The sequence below is a fragment of the Elaeis guineensis genome, chromosome 6, assembly GCF_000442705.2.
Source record: "Elaeis guineensis isolate ETL-2024a chromosome 6, EG11, whole genome shotgun sequence".
In the NCBI taxonomy this organism is placed as follows: domain Eukaryota; kingdom Viridiplantae; phylum Streptophyta; class Magnoliopsida; order Arecales; family Arecaceae; genus Elaeis; species Elaeis guineensis.
The window spans coordinates 100,353,716-100,365,863 of NC_025998.2; the positions used below are offsets into that span (position 1 = coordinate 100,353,716).

The 12,148-nt window shown below is 39.0% G+C and overlaps 1 protein-coding gene across 1 annotated transcript; it reads right to left on the bottom strand.

Annotated features, from left to right (window-relative positions):
- Window positions 1-5,935: 5,935 nt before the first annotated feature.
- On the bottom strand, window positions 5,936-9,020 carry LOC105035032 (pentatricopeptide repeat-containing protein CRR2, chloroplastic). The gene is given in 3 exon segments (XM_010910421.4): window positions 5,936-6,659; window positions 6,662-7,737; window positions 8,242-9,020. Coding segments are annotated over 3 exon segments (1,806 nt in total). The 5' UTR covers window positions 8,871-9,020; the 3' UTR covers window positions 5,936-6,558.
- Between the last annotated feature and the right edge of the window lie 3,128 nt (window positions 9,021-12,148).

Genomic DNA, 12,148 nt, shown 5'->3' on the forward strand with positions numbered 1-12,148 from the left:
GAACTGAAGGCAGAGTAGAAGAAGAAGATCCATCATCTCCTGTCCATGACTTCAGGGCAGCATCATCACATATCCAGTTCATTCCTGATACTGAGGCTGGCCCTTCAGAGTTTACTAGGATGCCTACACCAGTGTATCAGCCAGAGAGTAGAGCACCTCATTCAGAGTTCAGACTGGCTGACGATCAGATCGAGCATATTTCACAGCGTGTGGCTTCTTTGCTCTCTAGTCAGTGGGGTAGTACTTCTTTTGCACCTGGAGCCACCTCTTCTGATCAGACCATTACTCCCCACATCTCCACTGTGTTTCAAATGATATCAGATCAGTCCATCAGGATCCAGCAGCTTGAGGACACAGTCTGGAGACTTACTGGTAGAGTTCTTGACTTGCAGGGGCAAGTCCTTGCTTTGGCCCATCCCAAGCCACAGGAGTCAACCTTTGAGGTCACAGACCTCACTGCAGAGGCTGGTAGGCTCAGAGGAGCACTAGAAGGTGGATATGAATTGCTGAGGAAAGAAATCCAAGGATCGAGTGAGCATGCTACCTCTCAGTTCACTGCTCTACTTCAATCTGTTTTCAGAGCACTGAACGTACTTGATTCTATCAGACTCACCCTTTCTGTTCAGTCTTTGGCCTCTCAGCGTTCTCAGCCACCCAGTTCATCTCGCTCTCCTGCTCGTGCCAGCACCTCCACTCGTGGCAGAGGCAGACGGGGTAGAGGACGCACTTCTGATCCATCATCTCCTCACCCTATATCTGATGACTCCGATCATTGACTTATCTTGATCTTTACTAGATCCTAGGTGTTAGTGTCTTGTTCTAGGATCTATACCTTGGGGCCATGTATTGACAATTAGCTGGTTGAATTTTATTTTTAAGAACTATGTATTGAAACAATTATGTTTTTTAATGGAATCATTTTTCACTTATATTTCTACCTTTTGTAATGATATTGATCATATTTTGGTTATATGTTTGCTGTTGATAATTGCTATATTAAGGGGGAGCAAACTTCTATGATAAACTCTAAAAGGGGAGAAATTAAAGAATATTTATAAAAAAAAAAAAAAAAAAAGAAGAGTTAACCATATTTGATGATGTCAAAAAGGGGGAGAAATTAAACAAACAAAAATTGGAGATATTAAACAAAAATTTGAGAAATTAAACAAAAATTTGAGAAATTAAAAAAAAATTGGAGAAATTAAACAAAAATTTGAGAAATTAAATATTTGAAGAAATTAAACAAAAATTTTGAGAAATTAAGCAAAAATTTGAGAAATTTGATATCAGACAGAAATTAAACAAAAAGCCATCCATCAAAAGCAAAATCATAAGTACAATGCAAATAAGTAATTTTTTATATGCTCTGATATATTTCAAAATTCAAACTTGCTCTGATATATCTTTTAAAATTTACCTTGATACATCTTAAGAAATTTGATTTACTCTGATACACCCTAAAATTTCTTTTAACTTGCTCTGATACATGATAAAATTTAATCTGATACAGTGTGAAAGTTTCTCTGATATTTGCTCTGATACAGTGTAAAATTTTCTCTGATATATTATAACATTTACTCTGATACATTGTAAAATCTTTTCGGATAACATTGTAAAAATTATTGTTCTTGCTCTGATACATTGCAAAATTTATTTCTTTTCTCTTGCTCTGATATATCTTAAGCTCAAAATGAGTTAATACACTTAAGCTCAAAATCAACTTTTAAACATACTTTGGCACACATAATTTTTTTTTAAGCACATAAGTATTTTTTTTGCTCTGATGCTAAAACTAAAATCAAATGAGAATGGAATTTTCAAAATAGAGCTCAATCTGATAACAAAAATAAGTTTTCTGCTCTAACACCAAAATCACATAATCAAATGAGCATATCTTCAAATCCTTAAGCAAATGGACAAATTATTTTTGCATATGACTATTTATATTACATGCCAAAAGAATCATACTCTTTTCAAGCATATACACCTATAAAGTATTCTTTTGAAATTAATGCATTCACATAAATATTTTTGTTCAAATATTTTGTCATCATCAAAAAGGGGGAGATTGTTGCTCCTAAATTGATTTTGATGATTACAAAGCAGATTGAAGGGATACAAATAATTTTAAAATAAAAAAATCCTTATGCTCTTCAAGGGCAAAATCGTAATTTCACTAAAATCCTAATTTGATAGTATCATTTGATAGAACAAATGATTTGTAAACTATTGATGAAAATTTCATTATTTTTGGACTTATATTTTTGAAGTTATGAAGGTTTGAAGTGCATGAGTCGACTCATGAGTCGACTCATGGCACTATGAGCTGATTGGCATGCAAAAAAAATTCTCATGGCACGCTGGATTTTTGGCTTGGCACGACCTGTGAGTCGACTCATGAGTCAACCCACAAGGCATGAGTCGACTCATGAGTCGACCTCTGCTGATTTGAGCCGAAAAATCCAGAAATCAAGACTGTCTGATCTGTGCAACAGAAGTCGACTCATGAGTCGACTCCTGTAGCATGAGTCGACTCATGAGTCGACTCCTGTAGCATGAGTCGACTCATGAGTCGACTCCTGCGACGGAAATCGTCCGCAACGACTATTTTTTTGCCCGTTTTAATTGCCTTTTATGCTTCCTAAAATTGCTCTAACGGCTCTTTATCTGCCTAAATTGTTTTCTCTTGCTTTTAATGCTATAAAATGCTTGAAATTGTGAAAGAAATTGCAGATTAAATAGCAGATCAAATTGGAGAGAAAACAAGAAGATCAATCGGCAGATCAAAAGAGAGACAAAATTTATTGAGAGGATCCACGAGATAATTAGAGAGAAAAAGAAAAGAGGATCCAAAATCCATACGAGAGATTGTGAAAGAGATTCAAGAGCTTTCAAAGAGAGGATCTTTCAAGCCTATTGTTCAAACTTGATCTAGAGATCTTTCAAAGCTTTCAAGAGATCTTCAATCAACAATCAACCTCTTCTCAAGCATTCGTTCAAGTGTTCATCCACTTTGAAAAAATTCGAAAAGGGGTTCTTCATTTGAGTAAAGTTTTTATTGTTATATTTGCTCATTTAAGGAGCTGTTATTGTATTAATCTGTGCTCAAAATTTTCTAACTCTTTGTGAGTTTTTATTCTTGTTTTTGGAGGATTTCCAAAACAAAGAAAGGTTGATCCGAACCTGAAATCGAAGTGTTTTGGGTTTACTTGTACCCGGAAAACAAGTGATCTAGCTTGGGATAGCTAGTGTCGGAGTTTCCGACGTTTTGTATTCAGGTTGAATACAGGTATAGTGGATTGAAATTCTCAAGTAGGAGCTTGGGGAGTGGATGTAGGTGCAGAGTTGGCACCGAACCACTATAAATCCTTGTGTTTGTGGTGTGCTTTATCGCTTCACTTTATTTCTTTATTATATCCTTGCATTTCTGCTTTAGGTAATTAATATTGAATTAAAGTCTTTGTTTTGTTCTTCATAAGTAACTTGTTGGGCTTAAAATTTTTAGAAACCTAATTCACCCCCCCTCTTGGGTTGCATAGCTGGGCAACAGGATCCCTCAACGATCAGAATCGAAACAACGAAATCAGAGTCTTACCATATGTTGACATGTGGTGACATCTGAGCCGACTATTGATCGGACGGTTCAACACACCTGCTTTTGATCAAGCCACATCACCGTTATCCGCATGAACAGCTCCGACTTAATGACATTCGGACACGTGATAAAGATCTACTAGTCATAGTCATATCGTCCGACGCCGAATTATCTTCTAGAAATAACGTCTGATACTGACATCCGATACCGAATCATCCTGTCAATATGACAGTCTAATGATGGTTCTGTATCGAAACGATAAAATAGCCAACGCTCATATCCTAAAGAAACTAGTAGCCAAATCGGGATTCAATATGACACGAAATGACTCCCTTCATCGAACGTGACAAACCATGTGGTGGCACACACGTCGAATTACTTTGGATTTGGGAGTGGAGGACAACTGTTGGGATAAGTCAATCGACCTTTGACTCAAGTCAACCGAATCCCGACGTCGACTCAACAATGACTGATCGATCGAACATACAACCCCGACTCTACATCGACTGACTGAACAAATCACACCGACTCATAATCGATTGACCAATCGATAGTCGACTATTATCAATCGACAGTATACGACTTGACCAACTTCCAATCTATAATCATCGGCATACCAGAATTACTTATCGATGGTCACTCGGACATTCTACCGATATATCAATACTACTGACATATAGTCGGCCAATCTGCTCAATATATTGTAACCATTATGAACGGTTATCGACTACGTATCATGATAATTAATGAAAGTTAATGACCCACTAACTTTACAATTATGACCTGATAATTTAGCACCATAAAAAGCGGGATCATGTGCTCGACAGTTACATCAAAATCATTTATAAAAGGAGGGTAAGTGAACAGTACTGATAAGATACTTCTGAGTCAGAGCACTATTACTCTCAACATTCAAATATACTGTTCATCAATTTTCTTTATGACTTAAGTATCGAAGGATCTCCATCGGACATAACTCTGATTTGTAAGGACGTTGTTTTGTAGGTACTCATCACCGACGATAGACGACAGAGAGTTGGCCGCAATAAAAATCATCTAAAAATTATTGATGAAAATAACTTAGAATAGCTAAATATCAATCTAACTCAACCCTCAACTCACTTATTTATTGATCTGAATCGACCAAAGCTAAATCCTAATGAAATATGATCGGTTTGATTATTTGCTGATTTATAATATGAGACATCGTACTGATACTGACATCGTTGGAAACATCATATGAATACCGACATAACTGATATGATTCTAAAATATTCAAATAGTTACCTTACAACTATTGGCCAACTTAACTACAGCTATCTTCCAATCATTTTATAGCTAATCTCTACGTGGATAAATAACCCACAATCTCTATACAGCTGACTTTTTTGTTATAACAAACTAACGATCTAACAAACTCTCTTTATAACTTAGCAGTTAAGTAACTCCCCTCTATATAAAGAGAGGCAAGATACTCTTCAGAAGATAAGCCAAAAACTCACAAAATTGAAACTCCGCCAAATCCTCTCAGCTCCCCTATTAGAAGGAACATGAATTCTCATTCTACTCTCTCAAATTCTCTCTCTTGCATCCTAATTCTTCCATTCTCACTGCTAATTCTCAAGATCCTGATTGATTTAATCATCGAAGAATCTTAATCCGAAGGGTAGCCCACCAAATTCAAGACTTCTTTTGCAGGATTTTCATGGACTTCATCAAATTGTATTTGAAAATAATTCAGCTCAGTTCAAGATCGATCTTATCATCCATCCTCCGAAATCTTGCGCCATCAATATGTGTGTACATACATACAAGGACAAGCTCACAATCTAATAGTCCCTGACAAAATTTGAATTCACCAACATGCAATGTTGCTATGTATGCATGCATGCATGCATCTTGAGTTTTCATGGAAGTGGTAACTTCGTATTGTACGGTTGCCCAAAATGCATGTAGAAGCGCAGTTTAGCTGTAATGAGACTTTAAAGCAGTTGGGTATGCTAGAGTTATAAACCGGCTTCAACGGAGGGTCTGAAATCACCCGAAGCAGGCCACATTGACTTCCAAGACTTTTGAGCCACCAAACACACATAAACGGTTGTCAAAGAGTGAAAACCTTTTTTTACCCAAAAAAAAAAAATAAAGACTGAAAGAACCTTTATGAAAAGAAGTGTCTGGTTGTTGGGACTCGAGTGAAAGAACCTGGTTGACCAATGGTAATGGTCCAGCATAAAGACGCATTGGTAAGCTCGTCAAAGAAGTACATCATGAATAGAAGCAAAGGTGACAGGATAACTAATCTTTATGAAACGTTTGGCATGTCTGCTCATGGACAATCGATCAGTAAATGACATTCTCATTTAGATTCTGTTTTCAATAAATAGTACATGTCATCAAATCTTAATCTGTTTTGATTGTTGCATTCAGATATATTAAGCATGTACATGCTGAATGAAGAAAATGTTTTGAAAAAGTACGAACAATCAAAAAGAAAAGAAGCAGATCAGCTTATAATGCCATACCGAATCGGATGTTAACCATCCAAGGGTATCAATCCTAAGGAGCTAGCTTGGACTGCCTATGGCCGGAAGCTGTGAAGCTTTGTGATCTCAAAATCAACGGACTTTTCAATCAATTTTTTAAAGAACCCTCGATGGAAAGTGTTGACAGAGCATTGCATACTATAGACCATAGCAAAAATGACGTCTCTTCAACAGATTCCCACTCTAGGATTCTACAAATGGCATGGATGTTCTTACCTGAGACTACTAACTATAGCAATTTATTCAGAACCAGATCTCTAAGGGCAAATCCTCATTGATAGAACTTGCACCAAATTTATGGCAGCTAGAAGGTAGACTCAGGAATCTCATACCGCATAAGCCAACATATCAGTTTAAGTAAGGAGATGGATCAATCACCCTCTATCCTAGCACACACTCGAGCAGTTAAGCCTAGCAATTTCACCAACAGTCTCCACAAGAGCACACCCCATCTCTAAAATGGTGGAATCTTCTTGCATCTCTAACTATAATCTCCCTCTTCACAATCTCGGATATGAATCCATGCATAGCCTCAGGTTCTTAATCACTCTCAAAGCCTCCCCTTCCTTCGTGCTTAAAATCCTGAAAGCAGTTGCCAGTCTTTCCCTATGCCCACATAGCATGTCTTCCTTCACTTCTTCATTCAAATTCACCAGCACACATTTTGTTTCTGCAATGTATCCCTCTGTATGCATCCTCTCCTCGAGGTTCTTTATAAGCATGTATATCTCGTCAGACCTTGGGTGGGACTGATCAAATGCAAGGAAGCTGTGTCTCTGCCCTCCAATCTCGATCGAACTCCAACCAGGAGACTTTGAAACCTTTCTCTCTTTCATTAACAGTCTCATCTTTGCAACTCCATCCCAACATCTGGCAGTGGCATAGATGTTAGACATCAAGACATACCAACCTGCATTGTATGGGTCTATTCTTAAGACTTGTTCTACAACTCTCTCACCCATGTCAACATTCCCATGAATCTTGCACGCATTCAACAGCCCACCCCATACACCAGGATCCGGCTCCAGATGCATTTTCCTAATGAACTCCTCTGCCTCATCTAGTCTTCCAGCCCTACCAAGCATATCAACCATGCAACTACAATGCTCCAAAGAAGGCTTAATACAGTACTCTTCAGTCATTTTTTTAAAATATATCTGACCCTTATGAACCATCCCTTTATGACTAAATCCTGATAAAAGTCCAACAAAAGCAATGCTATCAGGGCCAAATCCAGATTCCATCATTTGGTTAAATAGAGATTCCGCATCATCGGCTAATCCATGCATACCATATCCACATATGATCGCCGTCCAACTGATAAGATCTCTTCTTGGCATCTCATCGAAGACTCTTCTTGATTCTTCAATGCTGCCACACCGAGCATACATATTTATGAGTGCTGCACCCAGGTGAACATTTATCTCCATGTGGGCCCTTATGACCTGTTCATGAACCCATCTTCCTTTCTGCAGGGTTCCAAGAGAAGCACAGGCCTGCAGGATGCTCACCATTGTCATTGCATCATACTGGACCCCAAGTCTCTGCATTTGGTCGAATATGGACATGGCTTCCTCACATTTCCCATTCCACATATACCTGTTTGACATACACATATGTATAGGTGACCTATGTTAGTTCAGTAAATAATGAATACTGAACCTTAAATCTCAAAGATACTCATGAAGATGTATAGAACAAAAGGGAAAAAATAATGAATTCAAGCAAAAGTAACGGAACAGAAACCCTGTCACAGGCACTGGGATTTGTAGATTGATCACCATGTGGCATTTAAAAACAATCAAAATTCGATAAAGAACATGCCTTTCTTAATGTTGGTCGCATTAGAATGTCTTAAAAGATAAAATGATATTCTTTTAGATCAAATCATGGTCCTCATCCCTCTTCATGTGGACTATTTCCTAAGTCTTGGACTACTATAGAAAGATGAAATGGTGGTAGTCTCAATTTGTGAATTCGGACTTCCTAACCAGTAAGTTAGGACTTCTACTCCCAAACTGTTTGGGAAACTAAATATGTAACTAAATACTTTGGACATCACCAAAAGGTATAAGTAAGTACATTGGAATTTTTAAGACCCACCCAGCAATCATGGCATTGAACGTGGCGGTACCTCTCTGGGGCATTCCATCGAACACCTCCCTGGCAGCACCAATCTCCCCGCACTTAGAATACATGTGCACAAGAGCCGTGGCAACAAAGAGGTTGGAGTCGAAGCCGAATCTGACAGAGTCCTTGTGGACCCTCCGGCCGTCGGGAGCCGAGAGCGCGCCCGCGCAGGCTGGGAGGACGAAAGTGAAGGTGAAGGCGTTGGGGCAGAGCCCGCGGGCGAGCATCCGGCGGTAGACGTAGATGGATTCTCGGAAGCAGCCGTTCCGGGAGTGGGCCTTGATCGTCTCGTTCCAGAGGAAGATAGGCGGCGGGGAGGACTTGGGGAAGGCCTTGGCGAGGATTCGCTCGGCGGGAGGCAGGTAATTACAGAGGAGGTAGGCGTGGGCGAGGCGGGTAAGGAGGAAGGGGTGCTTGGAGTGCTTGGGAAATTTGACGATTCTGGCGTGGAGCTGGGGGAGTAAAGATAAGCTATCATGTCGCTGGAGCTGGGAGAGGAGGCTTTTGAGGCCGTCTGCTCGTCGATGGGACTCTTTTTCTGGCTTCTTTTCTGGGTATTTCGTGATGTGATGGACTTTGGGAAGAGGCACAGTTCTGCTCATTCTCTGTCACGCCAGGCCAGGACCGACTTCTTTCAACTTTCAGATGCGAGGTAGAAGAGTCGTTATGCGTTCCTCGCAGAAGCCCCCTAATTCCATGAGCGCAAGAGGAAGTCCACCACGTTCCTGCGAGGGGGACAATGTTATTTAATTTTTATCTTATTTATTACTTATCCTTGTTCGAGTCAGCATTGTCTATATATATATATATATATCCTTTGGATAATTGGGTAAAGGGCATGCATTTCGCATATTATTTTATAATTTTAAATAATGTTCTTATTTTTTTACATAAAAAAATAAATAATATTTTTTATATTTGCTCAAAAAGAGTGTAAAAAAATAAATGATATTTTTTATTTTTGCTTACAAAGAGCGACATTTTTTATCATTGTTTGCTTCTATTGCAGCCGAGGAGATAATCTGATTTAGGCCGTTGAGTTGGAGTCAGAAAGGAGAAAAATAATGATCTCCAAAGGACTGGTCGAGATCTCCAACGAGCGCATGAGCTGGCACCTGATCCTCAAGCCAGGCCCTGCAAAGCCACCAAAGATAAAAGAAGTTCTTATATCGGATGGAGGGTTCCCAATGTCGGATCCTCTGATATCTAAGTAAGTCTTCCATTGAAGCTAACCAATGAGGTCTAAGCTTTCAAAATGAGTTTGATGATATGTGGAATCGAGTATTAGACGGAATAAAGAAATGGAATGTGGAGGTTAGGAGATTTAGCAGACTCCGGGAGATACTTGGAATGTACTGGTGGGTTCCGAGGTGAGCTCATAGTATGTGGGAAAGACAAACCCAGTGCGTATGGAGTTTATCTCCAGGAGATGGCATGCAAAGTAAGTATATATTGTTAGATGTGTGCCCTAGATGTCAGATCGGCTGACACATTCCTGTACAAATCTAAGGACAAAATTATAATTTTAACTATAAATGAATAAAAAGATTATTCTTCTATCATATTGTGTACATTGTGTCTGTGATACATCCTTTGAGTTAGTGGGAATGTTAATTCATATTTTCAAGAGTTGAAAATTTAAGGCATGAATTTACATAACTAACTCATAAACTGCTCCTGACCATAGGATCATCATGAGGATGGTGATCGATCCGGAAGGTTGGTGTACGATCGCTTCCTTAGGATAGATGAGTCTTGAGTCTACGGTGTGGAGACACCGGAGTGAGAGTACAGATATTCATTGAGAACGAGAGTACTGAGCGTGACCACCTTGAGCAGTCATAAGAAAGTCTACCTTCTCGTCGATGACTAGCTCGATGCTGCAGTTGTGTGTCTAGTTCTTTGACCTGAGGTGCATCGTCGGTTCATCTTAAGTGTGTTATAGTTTGACTACACCATAACTCGATCTCCTAGCCATCTAGAACCCTGAGGTATATGTTGGCTGTAGCATATTCATTGTAGAAACCAGATCGCATCAAGATGGGATCTATCAACCTCGGTAGATGAGAGGAGTAGTCCTATGGTGATCGAAAGATCGAGTCCTTAAACCCATGGCCATGGCAGAGTGAAATAATGGAAAAGAGTTTTTCATTGAGATTTCACATCAGACTCGGATCGATCGATTGATTCATATGACTGATGTTGGGTTTGACGAGTTCACCTTAACCCTAATTCAGTCGGAACTCATGATAGAGGAACTCAATCACATAGGTAGCTACACCGAGAGGTTCGTCTTCAGTTCTGATGGGTTGCCACCATATACTGCTAGGTGTCACTGGTAGATTTTGAGAGCAATTAGAATAATTTTGATGATCGATCATTCTAATTGTCTGAATCAGAAGAGTTCTGATCCATCGAAAGAAGTTTCGATGATGTCGATGATGAGATCACGACATATCTCATTACCATACAGAATTAAACCTAACTAGGTGACACAAATAAGGGTTAGGATCTGTATGTCATCAATTGGGCTAGCCCAATTGATTTGGATAAGATCCAATTAGATTCAAGGAAATCATGCTAGCACTCGATTGAGCATAACTTTCTCCTCGTGTAATTTTTTCTATCTCTACTGAGCCAAATGTGATCTGGCTCATCCAGAGAATCTTGAGAAAGTTTCTCTCAGTTTAAATAAAGCTTGTCCAGCTCAAAAAAGGCTTGTCTTAATTCATGAGATGAATTTAAGACAACACCTGCTAATTTCTAGCACCTGCCAATTTCATTTTAGGACATCTGTCAAAAGTTGACATATGGGTCTTAAACTAAAGAAGATTTATTGGAGGATTTTTGTGGAGTGTCCACATGCCTAAACCTAATCAAATTAGGTACCATAATCAGATTATGGCATGATCCCAATTGGATTTAAGTGGGTGCCCCAAATGGATAAGAACCAAAGAGTCCTGATAAACATAGACTCTTTGGCGCCACCTTTTTTGAGCCTATCCATTGTTGGCGCCAACATAGGAGAGAGCATGGGGATTCTTATCTGATATGATCAGATGACATCACTCCATCAATCAAAATTTTTCCAAAATTTATTGGCATTTTTTGATTGGTCGAATGATGTGGCACTGCGCAGCATACAGGGTCTATATAAACCCTGCTGCACCTAGGGTTTCGGGGCAGAACTTGTTTTGTGCAAAAAACCCATTGGCTGCCACCCCCTCCCCTCTTCTCCACATCCTCCCTTCTCTCCTTTCTCCCCTCTTCACGTCCAAGAAGTTGGACATTCATCTGGCATAGGTGCAAGGCGTGGTGACGCCTGGAACAGAAGGCTGCAGGACTTCTTCAACAGGCTGCTGCTCCAACTTCAGGAAGACTTTTGAAGATCTTCCTAATCAGATTTAGATCTAATTTTTGGAGCATAGAATTATGAGGAGAAGACATTCTAATTTCTACCTGAGTGGATACTGGTAGAAGTTAGGCACTTGTGTGGCTACATCAGAACCTCAGGCAGTGCTGTGATCATCTACAGGATAATTAGATTACCCTTGAGGTATGTCTATGTTTCTCATACTTTTAGATTTAATTTTGAAATTAAAATATCAGATAATAAAATTAGATCTAATAAAAATTAGATCTTAAATAGCATAGGATAAAAATTTAAAATTTATTCCACCCCAAATTTGATGAAATCTGGAAGATCCTACACAGGAAAAAGGCGGTTTTTCCTTCAAGTGGTATCAGAGCCAGGTTGTTGGCTCTATTTCAGATCTAATTTATATCTAATTTTAATTTTAATTTATTTGATATTAAAGAATTTTAGATGTCACATCAAATATGATAGGATCTAAAATTAAATTATTTAAAATTAAATCTA